The sequence below is a fragment of the Perca fluviatilis genome, chromosome 20, assembly GCF_010015445.1.
Source record: "Perca fluviatilis chromosome 20, GENO_Pfluv_1.0, whole genome shotgun sequence".
Taxonomy (NCBI): domain Eukaryota; kingdom Metazoa; phylum Chordata; class Actinopteri; order Perciformes; family Percidae; genus Perca; species Perca fluviatilis.
The window spans coordinates 10,692,891-10,710,191 of NC_053131.1; the positions used below are offsets into that span (position 1 = coordinate 10,692,891).

Consider the following 17,301-nt stretch of genomic DNA (forward strand, 5'->3'; position numbering starts at 1 on the left):
CTTTTTGTAAAGACATTTCAGGACAGCTGTGCGTGCATGACTTAAGTTAAACAAAGGTTAAACCTGCTTTAACAGACTTTTTTTTGCCACATGGGGGCAGCGGAAACAAGCTGTGAACACAGCTTTGACATATCGTCTTTTAAGTTGATGTGGCGAACTAAATAAGTATGATCATTCAATTTTATAACAGTTGTGACTGTGTGCATTTATTCACATGATATATTTGTACATTAAAATAATAGAGCGCAGAAAAGAAACTACATACTATATACAGTATATATTTAAATCTTTAGTAACAGGGTTTTGGCCACTGGTGATGTTAGCCACATCTTCTCCAGCTTCACCTATATAGGCAACGATACTCTCTGCCATATTTGGGCTGAACTGTAGATGGACATTTCACCAAGCAACCAAGTGAGACACGGGTTACACATGGGATCAAATGTTCCCTGGCATCATGTGTGTCTACATGATTCATGTAAGCCAAGCAGGGCTGCTCGATTATGGAAAAAACCATAATCATGATTATTTTGGTCAATGTTAAAATCGCGATTATTTAACACGATTACTCATTGTCTTTTGAAAGACGGTGCAATTCTTGAACCGAAAAAACAGTGAAACGGTTAAACAAATCAACAGCGAAAACACTCAAACCTTTCTGAAAGAAATTGGAATTTTTGTGGGGCGAGTTTGTACTTTTACGAGTGTCCATGACCTACCGAGACCATCTTTCCCTCCGAGGGCATGAAGGCGGGCCTGTTGCTGAGCCTCAGCTTGGTCTGCAGCGTGTTGAAGTTGATCTCCAGCTGGCACTTCTCCTGCACTTTGGGCGGCTTGTGGAGGCGGCGGTAATCTCGGAAGTCCTCCAGCTTCTGCTGCATGGCCTGCATGGTGTTCTCGGGCAGGCGGTTCTCCAGCCAGGGGATGGTGCGCCGGATCCACTCCAACAGCTGGGGTGTTGAGGGTGTGTGTGTGTGTGTGTGTGTGTTAAAGAGAGAGGGGACGGGGGAGAAACAAGTACCATTCAAGGGAAAGAAAATGCAGAGATGCAAAGGAGAAGCATGCACATAAAAGGAAAAGGGGAATTAATGAGGTGTAGTGGATGTAATTCATGTTTGAAATGAGTGGGGAAAGAATACAGGTTGAGATAATTGGTTAGTGGTTCATTTCTTGCAACCGGATGTGTGTACAGTAAATGTCGGGTTTTGTTCAAACCAAAAGTTCAAAACTCCCAAAATATTCCGTTTATAGTGACATAACACAAAGACAAGCAGCAAATCCTTAACTTTAAGAAGCTGGAACCATTAACTATTTGGCATTTTAGCTTCACAAATCCCTTAAGAGGTCCTCAGAGTTACTGCAGGGGGGCCACCAAATTATTGTTAATTTATTGAAAGTTTTTTCAAAAATTAAAAACGTCATAACATATTATTAGCAAATATAAATCTATTAGTGAACAAAAAAAAAAAAACACATTAATGATACGCTTACTGGCCTGTTTAACATAAAGCCTCGGAACAGCCACACAGGTGGTTTTTAGTTATTCGGGCTGACTGGACTCTGCTCAGGTTGAAGGTGGGCCGGAGCTTAGATGGGAATTTATTAGGTCACAAATCTTTCCTACCAATAAGAGTGATAAAGGTGTCATTTGTCCTGCCCTAACAGGTACAACAAAGCTAACAGGTGACTCATGAAGATGTCAATCAAGCACAGTCTATACACACCCACACAGTCCTGGGGAGAGGTCTAATCAGCCACATTAACTGAAAACACCTGTGTGGGCCTTTAAAAAAATTATTTATAAAAACATGCCAACAATTATTATTGTAATAGCTTAGTATTCTTTAGGCTGCCCTACACGTTATTGTAGGCCCAGTTTAATATGCAACTTCATTTTGTACAATACACGTAGTATGGGGTCCATGCTCCATCTCTCTTTTAGTCAAGGGGCCCTTGGCTTAAAAAACGTAGAAGACCCCTGCCTTGAAACGATTAATCAAATAATCAAAATTGTTGCAAAATACTTTTAGCACTGAAACCAAAGGCTTCCCAGGTGGTCAAAAACAACAACAACTAATCTAAGAAATGAATGATTTGGGAAACGCCCCCGGGGGCTGGGAGGCCAGCTTAAATAAAAAGGAGAACAGGGAGGTAGAATAGCAGAGGAGGTGCAGGACAATTATAGGAGAAAGTCGGGGAGTGCTCACATCAGTGGCCAGCTTCTCATAGTCCTCCATCAGCTGCTCATTCTCTTGGTTGACAGCCAGCACCTTGCAGATCCTGTTGGCCGCCGTCTCTGCCTGGAAGACGAGGGCGAGGGGAGAAACAGTGTGAGAGAGCCATCTGTACTGCACAACGCATGTGTAGTCTGTGTGAGGCGAGCTTTATGAAGTCTTTTTAGTGGTGGAAGAAGTCAAATTTACTTAAGTACAATTCTGAGGTACTGTATGTGTACTTTACTTATGCTACTCTATACTTCTACTCCGCTACATCTCAGAGGGAAATATTTTACTTTTTACTGTACTTTACTTTTATATGACTGCTGTATTTACTAGTTACTTTTCAGATATTTTAAATAAAAGTAATGTGATCACTGACAAAACCATTTTACTTGTAATGATCAAGTAAAATGGTTTGTAGATGCATATCCATCTGCGCTGCCTGCTGTACACAAGCACTGCATGATGGGTCATTTCAGATGAGTTGTTTTGATTAGATTTTGATCAGATTTCTATTTAAAGGTAACATATGTAATAGTTCTGCATTAAAATGCATAAACGTTAATAAACGTAATGAGAATAAGACTTGAATACATTAACTGGTCCGCAAACAGATTTTTAATCGGCAGTGAAAACTACAACTCCCACGATCCCACGCAACCCCACGACGTCATCAAAAGGCCGCGTTTACATGCATTGTTTTGATTGAGAGACCCCTAGGGGCAGAAAATTACATATTGCACGTTTAATTAACTCTGTATGGCCTAAAGAAGTAAATTGATAAAGAAACGATTTAGTGGAGTTTTCAAAAAATATATACAAATGTGCAGCAGAACTTTTTACTTAAAGGAGAAACTCCTTTGACCTGCTACAAAACAAAATTAAAATGCTGCTTACACATTGAACCATCAGAATTAACAACCTAATAATGTCATGTATAACGAGTACTTTTACTTTAGATTTTTAAGTACATTTTGCTGCTCTGTACAGTATTTAATGCAGGACATTTTCTTGTAATGGAGTTGCATATCATAGGGTTCAAAATTGACTTTTTTGTCCGGCAGCCAAATGGCTAGTGAATGTTCAAATTATACCAGACGCTCAATGGATTACAATTGTTGTTTTTTGGCTGCTGAGTGAAGCAAATCTACCAGCCGTTGCATATTTTACCAGCATTTGGCTTATGGATGGTGCTAATTTTAAACCCATTCATTTCCGCTATTAAAACTGCATCCATCCATCTACGCTGCCTACACAAGCACGCCAAGATTTCCCAATTGAGACGTTTTGGGGGTGTAGCAACAAGCAAGTAAAAAAAGACAGGACAGCTACAGTGTGATGTCGTCTCTGTGTCTTAATAATCTAATGGCTGTTTCCAGACCCAGGGAGCTTCAACAAGGACATGCTGTATCATATTGTACCTGTCGTCAGGTGTAGGGGCACCTTCCTCTCTGCACCAGTCTTTTAATAGAACAGCAGAGTGCAGCAGGTTATTTTAGCCTCTCAGCCTACATACAGTACACAGGCCCGGGGAAATAGAAGAGCCAGGCTCCCTGGGGGAATAAAAACGGCCCAGTGGGGATAAAGAGGGGCTCCATCCATGACACAACACTTCCTTACACACTGGCCTGTCAGTCTTCATCACTGGACCGGCAATGCATGAGCGAAGAGTTTCCATGACAACATGGAGTCAGTTAACCCGTTGGGTTCAAGATGAGTAAATGTGGTCAGGGAGGGCTCATTGAAAGCAAGAGCAGAGCAAAAATACACGGAGAAATGTAAGCAACTTGCACAAAAGTCTGGAAGATATGCGGTGGAGTTTTAGCTCAGAAATGTTGCACATTCAGCTCCATGTGAAACTTTTTTAAAGTGTTGAAGTTAAAGTGCTTCAGTGAAAATCAAAATTGAAAGAAATCCATGTGCGACCCAAACTGCACCATTATCGATTTCCCTCGGAAAGAGCTCGACAAGGAAATCCACTGACTTAAAAGGCGGTATATAACGTCGCGGAAGTGTCTTTTCAGAAGAGCAGACACAGTGAGATAGACTTAAATCTCCTGCCCACCCCATTCCATAGCTGAGAGACTGGCATCCCCCACAGAGGACTGCTTCCAGCCTCCTTTGTCAGAAGATCACGGGGGAAACTTGGCTCGGTCGGAGACACATGTTCCAGGAGGGTGGGGAGGGGGGCTCCACCGAGAGCAGTGGGCCAGCTGCCTTAAAAGGAGAGCCAGGATGTGCAGGTCGTGCTTCTGTGGGCAAATGTTTGCACGCTGGGCCTGTTTACTGACCTCTTTTATGAATGACTTTGTCCTGACATCTGAGGTAGCAGAGACAGGACAGTGGCACGATTGATTAGGGATAAAACTATCTCACAGTTGATCTGTGAAGCCGAGGACCTACAGTAGCTTCAGTCTGATTCTCTCATGTATTCTCTTAATGTTTTCATCACAGAGATGAGCAGGTTTTTATTATCTGATGGGCTTTCAAAAACCCAGAAGGCCTTCTAAGACTTTCAGCAGTTCTCAAATTATTTCTAGTATCACTCCTTTCTGTCAACTGCACAATTAAAAGAAGGCAAATGGTGGACAGAAGTGACCCATCTTCTGGTTTAATCTGTATGTGGTGGTGAACAGTATTAAAAAGTTATATTAACAGGTGCATTTATCCAGGATTTAAAAACACTAAAGGTGGTGAGTCCTAAAACCCCACCCTCATAAGACTTTTTGGACTAGCCATCAAATTTGTTTTACATTTTATTTATGCACTTAAAACTGCAATAACTTCTTTTTTTTGCCACTTGGGGGCAGCAGAAATAAGCTGTGAAGACAGCATTTACACATTAACATAACATTAAATTTAGCAGCTTTGAGGTTACGTTTGACTTAATGCAACTAAAACACTTAATTAAGTTACAGTTACTTTTTATTTTCATGACTATTTACATTGTAGATTCTCACTGAAGGCATCAAAACGATGAATGAACACATTATGGAATTATATACTTAACAAAAAAGTGTGAAATAACTGAAAACATGTCTTATATTTTTGATTCTTCAAAGTAGCCACCCTTTGCTTTTTTTATTAATAAGGGAAAAAATTCCACTAATTAACCCTGACAAAGCACACCTGTGAAGTGAAAACCATTTCAGGTGACTACCTCATGAAGCTCATTGAGAGAACACCAAGGGTTTGCAGAGTTATCAAAAAAGCAAAGGGTGGCTACTTTGAAGAATCTAAAATATAAGATATGTTTTCAGTTATTTCACACTTTTTTGTAAAGTATATAATTCCATATGTGTTCATTCATAGTTTTGATGCCTTCAGTGAGAATCTACAATGTAAATAGTCATGAAAATAAAGGAAACGCATTGAATGAGAAGGTGTGTCCAAACTTTTGGCCTGTACTGTATGTATATATATATATATATATATATATATATATATATATATATATATATATATATATATATACCTATATTTTCTGTAAATTTGATCGACAGTACCTACGTGATTGGGCATGTTGTTTCAAAGCCTTCTCCACACTGCCAGGTATGCAATGGTGGGAAACACTAAATCCATTTAAAATAATGAATTATAATTTTTTTTTACATACAAAACAGAAAAACCGATATGTCATTTCTGGCTCCCTTTTAAAAAATAGGGAACAACGTTACACTTTAGAAAACAGATGTAACATTTTTATTATATTAAACGATTATATTTTTTTGATCCAGATGGACAGAAAGGGTTTTGAGACTTCTGTAAATCCCTTAAGATAAGGCACAAACTAACACTAACACTGACCCTTTCGTTGCAACGGTAAAGTGAGGATTTTCATGTCAGGCCAACAAGGTAAAAAGTAGGGGTGATGGTGTTTTTGGGGAAATGTGTGCCCTGGAGGGAGCAATCGGAGGTGTTAGACAGTGTGTGAGATCCATGCCAGCGCCTGCAGTGGTTTCCAGACTCCTGCTCCATTAACAAGTGGATCCTAATAAAGATTTTAAGTACAGGGGGCTTAGCGGATATCCTGTGTGTGTGCGATAAGTCTCTTTTATTCTCTGCAGAGATCTCTAGCAGATTTAGCATGTCTTTGGCATAATGTATTCCTCTGAGAGTATAAGAACTGTATTCATGTTGGCAGAGGAGAAAGGTTGGCTGCTTTATCAAGGATCAATACGCTGCTGAAAGAGCACAGATAAGGAGGTGCTGAATAACTGAGGGTTTGGTTTCCCACCGGGGCCACCCACTATAGGAAATGTATTAAGTTATGGCCATTCAAGGCACATACATAGTTCAGCAGTTCTGCTCAGTGTTAAGATGTCAGCAATATACGTGTGTGTGTGTGTGTGTGTGTGTGTTTGGTCTGGTTAATGTTTTTAATGAGCGTGTATCGACCAGAAATACAAGCGCTTTTTTTACATATCCAGCAGTTACGGAGGAACACTATCGTTCATTTGGAGCCATGTTTGTGTCCAGCTGATGAATTTTAGTCCAATATTCGCTCTCCTTTTTTAGCTCAGGTCTGTTTTAATACCAACAACCGAGAGAAATATCGGTCTCCTTAGCTGCTAAATGCTCCACTATGTTCACCAGCTAGTCTCTAACTTTGCCTGTCTGCCGTTTGGTGCTGAGCAGGTAGTGTACAGTGGGGGTTTGTGGGAGATTTTTTTGTTGTTGCTGAAAACAGCTTCCGACTGAAGCTGGAAACAACTCTGTGAAAGCGGTGAGAGGGAACCAGAACAGTTACCATAAACCTGGGCTGTAGTCTAGTCCACCTTTGTCGAGTCCAAGACAAGTCTAAGTATACACACCCCTATGTTAAATTCCCATAGAGGCAGGCAGATTTTTATTTTTAAAGGCCAGTTATTTCATGGATCCAGGATACTATGCATCCTGATAAAGTTCCCTTGGCCTTTGGAATTAAAATAGCCCCACATCATCACATACCCTTCACCATACCTAGAGATTGGTATGGGGTACTTTCCATAAAATCATCTCTCAATGGAAATCAAACCAGCTATTAGGCTAACTGAAATAAACCATGCCAATCTCTAGATATAATTAAGGCATTAAGATCAATTTCCAAAAGATGATTTTTTATTCCTCTTCTTAGTCAACTTTAGCATGGGTTCCTATACTCATGAGCAGCACTGTATATGATGCAGCCAGGTGTATACCAGGCGACCAATCTCAATGCCTGTTCTAGATGGATTTTGAATCAAACTAATACCTGTTTTCTGAATAAGCGCGCTTCATCTATGGTTTTGTTTTGAAGGAAGGAGTTGCGTTAGAACAAAGGAATATAGTGCTGGACTCGGTCGAGACCAACTACAATATTTGGCGAGTCCAATGCCCGAGTCAAGTCCGAGTCCAAATACCAACGAGACCAAGACGAGTCCAAGACGAGTCCAAGACAACAGAAAAGCGTCTCGAGTCCGGACTCGTGTCCGACTCCGGACGAAACCCCGAACGATAGGACCGTAGGACTGTAAAACCGAAACAATGGGCTGAAAGATGCCAAAAAACTTTGGAATAATTGTCTGTGGGTTTATCATGACGAGCGACCCCTCTCCCCTCTCACATTACACATATTTATTTATGTCCTAAGATGCTTCGTTGACCTTATGATCTTAGGTTATGTTTTTGTGTCGATTTTAGAATGGTTTTTCTGTTACATGTTTGTGTTGTGAAGCAACAGATTGCAGCACTATGCCCAAGACAAATTTCCCCTCGGGGACAATAAAGTGTCTTCTATTCTATCTATTGTTAATTAATCCAAGAATATTGATTAGAGCAGCTTTAAAAACCGAGCCCTCAAAATGTGACATGTATATTTCACAGCATCAGTATAATGGCTGATAAAAAGGAACACTTAATTCCAAACAAAAGGCATCTTTCAACCTTTAGTAAAGACATATTACTAAGGTACTGTATTGCCTGATATTGTCTTTTTTTTTGGGATAGTTCAAAATGTAAGCAGCCAAAAAGAATTGTATTTGTATGTTGGCAAAAACGACTGGTCATTCTCTGCCAGACATTTTTTTTGCCATTTCATTTCTCACCTTCTGCTTGCCTGAGAACGCGTGGTAGTAACACGACACATAAGTCATGACGGCCTTCTCATCTGGCCTCAAGGTGCTAATGATATCTGCCCAGGGAACAGAGGAAAGGGGAGAGAGGACAGAGAAGAGAAAAAAAATGCACAAGAGTAAAAGAGTGCAGAGACAAAAGGGCCAGCAAGGGGCGCGATCACAAGAGGAGGCAACAGTGGTGGCACAAGTCATCTCCAGTCTACCTCTAGGTTGGTTGGTTTTCTCTATTTCCCCTAAAAATGTCAAGCTAGAGGTCACTGAATATGAAGTGGGAAGTGAACGAACAAAGTGAAAATAAAGTTTTTGAAAATGTATTAATACGTAGTTTATTTATGTAGCTGGGATGCTCCGGCTCAGTTTAACACACTGAAGCCAAGTAACTGGAGCAGTTCATCCAAAAACACAACCAGAGATTTGGTATCTATTATCTGCCAAAAACTGTCAAATATGGAGGATGGAGCCAGTCGAGAGACAGAAGGTTACAATTTTCTCTAATCATTAATTTTGTATGGAAGGGGGGGGGGGGGACTTTCTCAACTTATAAACTTTGTATTTCTTTGTATTTTAAAACTAAACTTGGTCAAGTTTTTATTTAAGAACCTGCCATTCTCAGATCTACGATGCAAACAAGAGTCCAGCTGACGTTTCTCCACGCTCTCCAGTTTAACAGTTAAACAGACAGAATTTTTTTTTATTATCCGAGTTGCTTAAACACAGCTGTGTCGAAATACTCTCACTGCTGCTGGGCCTCTCAAATGGACCTGGCTCTTATATAACTTCTGCTTTGAGATGCTCAGCTGTCTCTCCCTGAGAGGAAGCGCAGCACAATCTCAGCGTTTCTGTTGTGCCTGAAGACCCCCGCAGACACCCACACACCCCCCCCCCCCCCCCCCACAAAAAACCCCCCCCCACGCCTAAGACCCGCCCAAAAACACACCACCCCCCCCCCCCCCAAAAAAAAACCCCCCCCCCACACTTCTTCCCTGCAGAGAAACAAGGAAACAGACTCCCTACCTAAGCCAGACAGCGCATATCCATTACAATTAAAAGACAGCTTGCTGCTCGCCTTTTTGTGCCACTTTTAATTTTGATTTCATTTCATTCGTTCCTCTACACACCATTTAGGCCGTCACTGTCATGTCTGAATGTAACCATTTAAATGTGCAAGACTTCAGGCTAATTTGTTTCCCTCCGTCAGCACCCGTGGCTTTTTATCACAGGCAGTCACCATCAGTTATCAGACTAACTTCGCCGCACCTCCCACTCCGCTCAGCTTCTGCTCAGCGGAACAGACCGCTAATTGGGAGCGAATTTTGCCCGCCTGCAGCGCCGTAAAAAAAACAAACGAAAAACAGGTAGACCGGAAATACACTTGTGCTCATTGCCTCTGAAAACAGAATCGTCGTCCCATCATGCATTTGGTGGTGTGAACCATGCGGAAAGTGAAGGAGAGTGACCCCTGCAGGGGGGCGTTGTGCACTGCAGAAAGAGAAGGGGAACTGTTAGGAGAAACACCCGGAAGTCGAAACGAGGAGGGAGGAGAGGGGTGAGGAAGAGGAAGAGGAAGGAGACGCTGCATCCAGGATACCTTCTGGGCGCCTGAGAAGGCGTGGTAGAAGCTAGAGACGTAGGTCATGATGGCCTTCTCGTCCGGACGGGCAGTGCCCACAATGTCTGCGGGGAAGAGAAGGGGTGGGGGTCGGAGGAATGGAGGGTGAGGTTGAGCACAGGTTAATGAAGAAACAGGAAGTGGAGCTGGGGTTCAGCTCTTCACATAAACAACATCCAGAGTGGAAAGAAAAACACGCTGGGTCACTGTCCAGATGTTCCGAGCGGGGAGGATTGGATTTAGCCCTTGCAGTCTGTCTCAGACACTGAAAAACACACACACACACACACACACACACACACACACACACACACACACACACACAGACTTTGCAAGTCTACAAGCACAATTCTAAGCAGAAAGCACGGTTGAAGATTTAGGATGACGTCCAAAGGCTTTCATTTGTTTGTAGAGCGAGAACTGCATGTTTTACATTCAGTAGAAAAAAGGATGTGTGTCTCCCTCTGTGTGCACAGCTGCATGTGTGACTGTTAAGGCCAAAATATAATCTCTCAAAGAAATTGATGCCTAGAGATTAATGAGCAGCCTACGAGAGTCTACTGTCTCATCTCACTAGCTGCTGTTCAGAACTTCATCTTCGTCTCCTCTAGGGCTCTCTCCTCTCTCCCCCCGTAGAGACAGGGAAGGAAAACCTCTACTTTACGCACAGAGACAGGGCTCACGTGTCAGTTGGATTTTGAGAGGTATGACTACAGTGTGCGTCACATAGTTGTAAAGCTAACGGAAAAAAATTGTACCGTAATGTAAAATGTTGTCATTGTTTTTGCTGAAATGGACTTTATAAAATTGGTATCGAAAAAAGTATCGTTCAGGAACATGTATTGAATTCCAGGTATCGGTACCAGTATGGAAATGTTTTGAACCATACCCAGCCCATGTCTCCTTTTGAAAGCACTTCAACTCTCACCGCTGCCAGCACAGAGGCAAATGGTGCGATTCAGCAGTCAACTTGTAAAGTGATGTAATGTAAGTAGGAATGTGAAGAAAAGCTCTGCCCATTTGCACACCTTTGCGGACCAGGCTAATCGCTGGCAAATTGCAGCTATTTTTTTTAGGAATTTATAATAAGAAAATTTAAAAAACTGTGCGGTGCAGACCCCGTCTATGTCCTGAAGGGAGCTTTGCATCACTTCTGACAGAGAATATTTTGGTCTTTGAACACAGGAAGAAGTCTGTTCTCCTCATCATCATTGTACTACCCCCTCACCTTCTGCGTCCAACATCTTGGGGATGTCCAGGTACTTCTCTGCCACGTCAAAGGCTGTGTTCAGGTTGGTCATGGGGTCGTCCTGGCAACGGCAGACAGACACAGCGCACCATCAACTCATTGCACACTCTCTAAACAATTGACAGGAGGAGCGTCATGTTTGGAGATTTCTCACAAAACATCTTGGTTCAAAGCTGTAAGTTATCACTTCCAAAGGTCCAACTCTTGTACTGGTTTTCGTGTCAAGTACTGTTTTTCTACGTTTGTTGCTTGTAGAGGCACCAGAGCTATAGAAACCAGATTTTCACGATTTAAGCAACCGAGCTACAGGTAATTAAATACATTTTTCAAAACACACGTGATCAATAATGAATCTACATTTTGCCACGTATGTAACAATAAATTGAGTATAGCTAAAACAATTAACGAATCACTGATCGACAGGAAATTCATCTGCAACTATTTTACAAACAGAGTCTTTTTTTCTTTCCTAACAAAAATGCAGAATGTGAGGATTGTTTAATGTGATAGTAAACTGAATATGTCTGGGTTTTGGACTGTTGGCAGGACAATACATAATAGGCAGATTCATTGATTATTCAAATAATGGTTAGTCGAAGAAGCCCCATTTTGTAGCTGCTCTCAACAAAAACTGACAAAAGAGCACTTGTGCATCTACAAATTGAAAACATAGAGAAATTATTTTTCTTTGCGGAGTCCGTTTTTTATAATTTACCATTAGCAAGATGAATGCTTTGGTTTTATTAATTAAAGCAAGTTTTTTTGTTGTTGTTTTTTTTAAACATTCGGTTGCTTGAAAAAGCTCACAAATAAAGACCTCTCAAATAAAAGAGTCTTTTAAACTAACGTCTTAATGGTGTGACATGATGCGTGTGTATTTTGCTGCCAGATGCTGTGCGGTACTGTACATGGGTTGATTTACTAGCACAGCCTTCACAGTCAGAGAAGAACTTTCTTATTTCTTTCTCTGTGAACGTGTCTCAGCGGGATGCGTCAACCTGGTTGACACCAAGACAAGAACGTACAACTGCTTCGATTGACTCCCTGACAAAGGCTTGTATGCCGAAACGCGTCGGAGTACTTGAAGATTTGTGATGACCAAGCCATAAATAAAGGCTTTGTATCATTCTAAAAGAGAGTGCCTTGGAGTTTCCTTATTGGTTTCTAACGTACAACTGCTGTTTGACCTGGTTTGATCGTGAGAGGCTACCGTCCTTGTGTTGGCTTTGCGTAGAAACGTTTGACGTATGGTGAACTCGCATTAGTAGTTGTGCTCCATGGTCTTGGTTAATGTCAGACAGCGCTCGCTCACCTTGCGCAGTTTTCCGTAGTCGATGAGCTCTGGACGGTGTCGGTGAATGAGCGCACAGAAACCCAAACCATCTTTCCAGCTGAAACCGAGAGAGAGAAAGAGTCGGGATGAGAGCAGTGGTGGAAGAAGTTAGAGCTGGGCAACATATCGATATTATATCGATATTGTGATATCAGACTAGTTATTGTCTTAGATTTTGGATATCGTAATATGGCATAAGTGTTGTTTTCCTGGTTTTAAAGGCTGCATTACAGTAAAGTGATGTCATTTTCTAAACACACCAGACTGTTCTAGCTGTTCCATTATTTGCCTTTACCCACATAGTTATTATATCTACATTACTTATGATTATCTATCAAAAATCTCATTGTGTAAATATTTTGTGAACCCACCAATATTCTACAATATCACTGCGATAGCAATATCGAGGTATTTGGTCAAAAATATCGTGATATTTGATTTCCTCCATATTGCCCAGCCCCAGAAGAAGTATTCACATATTTTACTAAAGTAAAACTACTAATACCTCACTGTAAAAATACTGTTACAAGTAAAAGTCCTGCATTGGAAATATTACTTAAGTAAAAGTATCTAAGTATCATCAGGAAAATGTACTTAAAGTATGAAAAGTAAAAGTACTCATTGCAGAAAAATCCTCCCATTTTAGAAACTGGAAACGATCTAAACAGTTCTGTGTTTAATAAGATAGTCATTTCAGCTGTACTTGTAATATTATATATTGTTTATAATAAAATATCATATTTACAGGTGTTAGGATTAATTGTAAAGTAAAGTAATTTGTAAAGTAACTAGTAACTAAAGCTGTCAGATGAATGTAGTGGAGTACAAGTACAATTTCTCTCTGAAATCTAGTGAAGTAGAAGTAGAAAAGGGCATGAAAAGAAAGGACTCAAGTAAAGTTCAAGTACCTCAAATGTGTACTTAAGTACAGTACTTGAGTGAATGTACTCGGTTACATTCCACCACTGGATGAGGGTGAAAGGGAGGTGAAACCTAGCGGGCTGAGGAGAAGAAAAGGAGTCGGACTCCAATCTTTGATCGGCACCGTTCCCCTCCGTCTGACTCAGCCCAATTAGCTCCATGTAACCCGCCCACATCCTTCCAGAGGCACGTGGTGGGTTACTGTAACCCAGCAGAAAGCTGACCACTGTCAGCCTAAAAGGGGAAGTCAGATCATCTGATGTACCACGTGGTCCAGGTCTCCAATTAAAGCTGAAGAACAGCTTCGGAAGTTAGAGAAATGACATGTTTCTGATGCTTTGTCATAGAGTTATTTGAGGAGAGACACTTTCCCCACTCCATAGATTTATTTATTTTATTTTTAGAAAAAAAATACAGTTATAAGATAGACTAAAAGATTAGGGAGCATTGAGAAAACTCACTAGATTTTATTCATGCCCCCCTAACCAAAGACTAGTTCCAAGAAGATCTTTGGTTTTTCAGACTATTACTGAGATTTCTTAACGTTAAATAAGACAAAGTTGCAGAGTGTGTTGGAACAAACTCAATCTACAGCATACCACGTCAAAGGAAAAGCGTGCTGGGCCTCTCTGAAGAGGAAAAAGTGGGGAGCAATCAAAATTATTTTCAAGGACTAAGACAAAATTGTTAATAGCAGTCATATAGCATCTGAGGGCCAGATTCTGGAACAAGTTCTGAGAAAGATAAATCCCTGCTTGGCTTACTTTTGTACACTGAACAGACGTGGTGCTTTGGTACTGATTTACTTTACTTTTCCAGGGTAATTTTCTTGGCAAGTGGTCTCACGGTGACTTACTGACGTACAGATGTGGTCCAAGTTTTACCGACTGCTGCAGTCACTCCAAACACAAGATAACACATTTTCATCAAGCCATAAAAGCTCATCTATTTATGTATTTTCCATTGTTATTTATAATGTCTTTACCATGTAAATGTTGTGTGTGTAATGCTCCCATTAGCCACAATTTGCCATATTAAGTCAAAGCTGCATTAAGTGATTTTCTTTGAGCACTTAGAGGCAGCTGTAAACCCATCATAGACATGCTGTTATATAAATAAATAAAAAATAATCTATTCTCCAATTAAAATTGATCTTTGTTTAAGTGATCTAAGATCAATTAAAATAATCCTGAAATCAATCTTTTAATATTTGCCTTATATATATATATATATATATATATATATATATATATATATTTTGTTACTAACCCACCCTTTTCTGCCTGCTGTTGGCTTCTTTGGCTTGATTGGCTGAGCTGGCAGTTTGGGAGGGCTCGTTACTTGATTGGTGGACACCTGGGTAGGCCTCAACCAAGACTATTTCTACAAGTCATGTTTGATTGTTCTGGGTCTTCATTCTCCTGCTCCTAGGTTCCAGATCTCCTGGTTTGGGTTTGGTTTGTTTCTTTTGTTGCAGTTGTCATTTGCTTATATATCTTTCACTCACACATACACCGCTTACACTACTGATAACACTGATTCCACATCTGTTTTGATTCTTTTATTAATAGTAGTTACTTTATGTTGCAATAAACACTTTATTGGCATTTTAACCTGTTTGGTCTCCCCTCTTTTGTCACATGCATTGAGTCAGTTTGTGACAATACACATATATACATACAATACAGTGTGTATATATGTGTGTGTGTGTGTGTATATATATATATATATATATATATATATATATATATATACACACACACACACACACACACACACACACACACACACACACACACACACACACACACACACACACACACACACACACACACAACGCACACGCACTGTATTGTGTTGACGACTGCTGTAGTTTGTCATGTTAGTCCTGTTAAGTTAAGTAAAAAGTACTTTAAACAAACTTTTTGGGGGGTAATTCTTAATGTAAACATTAACCCAGGGAATAGGGCTGCTTCTTGCTTGTACAATTTAATGTACAGCATAAGTTCTCAGAGAATCTCTGTTATATCCGAGCAAAATTGGTACTGTAAGTGAAAATTTCCTAACCTAATACTGAATCGAAAAATGTAATCAAATCTGCAACCCCTTTTACATTTCACTCTGATTTACCCCATTGGCAACATAAAACCATTGATTATAGCAGCTCTAAGATTTCTTTGTGCGAAATGCAGGCGAAAAATATACTTAAATATAATATATACTAAGAGGCGACTCGTATTCCTGAAGCAGGAGCACTTGAGAAGAAGAAAAGAAATCAGTACTCTTCCAGGTCTGGGTCTCATCTCGTGACTGGTCTCTCCCAGAGAGAGCACATCAAAGGCCTGGCCTCGGCTCTGCACCGGGATCACCAGGCCTCTCCCTTTACCTTCTCCTCAAATGACCCCCTTTCTTCCTCGCGCTTTCATCCACATCTGAGGATCACAGGGGTCTTCTTTCAATTATTCAACACACGCGTGGATGCATCCTACAGTATGACATGGACTGAGGCCTGAATACTGTGAACCCACTCACAGTGACAGGAACAGACACACAGGCAGAGGTGGAAAGAGTACAAAAATATTCTACTTAACTAAACGTACTATTACTTTGATGAACTTTTACTTACGTACAAGTAAAATTACAAAGCAAAGTAAAAGTAAAAAGTAGCTCATGTAAAATTTACTTTACTAGTACAAGTAATTACAACAAATATAGTACAACTAATTTACTAGTAAAAGTTACTTTTTAACAGCGAGGGGGGGGAGGGGGTATACTTTTTTATATTTATACTTAGTTCATATCTTATTCATACTTATTTAATTAAATTGCAGTCTCTGCACACAAGGGTATATACGACCAGGATGCTAGGATAAAATGCTAACTCCTAGCCTCGTATTCTCGCCATGTAGTGTGATTTGATCAACTTGTTTGCGGCGCATGCAGTAAGACTACGGATATCATTTTAAAGGCCCTGGTTGATCACTGCCACCTCCTCTCAGTCTGGTTTATGAGAACATGTCTGCTGGTCTGTTCTCTGTTAAAATCGGTCTGCTCTGTTCAGCATCAGCGCTGTCTGAGGCTACCACACGGTCTGTACTGAATCACTAGCTATTTCTGATATAGTTATGTAATTCTGGTGTGCTTAAGATTTCACTTAATATGAAATCTTAATTGAACCAGACAGGCAGTGTCCTTAAGAGATAGTTAAAGCTTCTGAATACTACTACAATGTTGTGTGAGCGCTCTTAGTGCCCTTGTGCAGAATTGTAGTCTTAAAGCACTTTATTCAAACTCTGCAGGCTTATTACTCTTCAAGTCTGGTTTCTTTGGCCGGATGAAAACAAGCTATTTAAACTCACGTGACACAGAATGAATGAATGAATGAATGAATGTATGTATGTATAGACAGATTTTAAAGTGTATATATGTTTGTATGTATGAATGAATGAATGAATGAAGAGACAGATTTACAAGTGTCTGATAGACAGCAGTTTCTCAAGTTTTTTAAAGTGTTTACAATGTCCAGATCCAGACCAGACTGCAAAAGGAGGGGTAGTGGGGGTATGACCCCCTCACTTTTCAAAATCCTATTTCTGTCCCTCTCATTTTTACACTTTCAGTGTGATTCATTTACTAAAAGTCCACTAAAACATGTCCTTTTTGGTTTTGTTTTTTAAGATTTAGTTTTTTGCTTTTATTTGATAGCCAGTGTAGAAACAGACAGGAAGCATGGGGGGAGAGAGGGGTGTGACATGCAACAAAGGTCCCCAGCAAGAAGTCAAACTGTGGACGTTGCTGTCATGGCTACTGGGACACCCCAAATTGTGCCCTCATACTGTCCAACAGCCAACATTCAGAAGGAAGAAGCTCTGAGT

The 17,301-nt window shown here is 40.5% G+C and overlaps 1 protein-coding gene across 5 annotated transcripts in view; it reads right to left on the minus strand.

Moving 5' to 3' along the window:
- The window catches only part of actn1 (actinin, alpha 1), a 69,653-nt gene that overhangs the window by 14,349 nt on the left and 38,003 nt on the right, over positions 1 to 17,301 (minus strand). For 3 of the 5 annotated variants that reach the window (XM_039786478.1, XM_039786481.1, XM_039786480.1), the window contains exons 6-10: positions 12,485 to 12,563; positions 11,152 to 11,233; positions 9,903 to 9,988; positions 2,208 to 2,300; positions 720 to 950 (exon numbers count right to left, since the gene is read on the minus strand). In XM_039786478.1, the coding sequence (XP_039642412.1) occupies positions 720 to 950; positions 2,208 to 2,300; positions 9,903 to 9,988; positions 11,152 to 11,233; positions 12,485 to 12,563 (571 nt within the window). Of the gene's footprint in view, positions 1 to 719; positions 951 to 2,207; positions 2,301 to 8,284; positions 8,371 to 9,902; positions 9,989 to 11,151; positions 11,234 to 12,484; positions 12,564 to 17,301 lie in introns of all 5 variants that reach the window. The other 2 variants (XM_039786479.1, XM_039786482.1) reach the window with 1 other exon arrangement.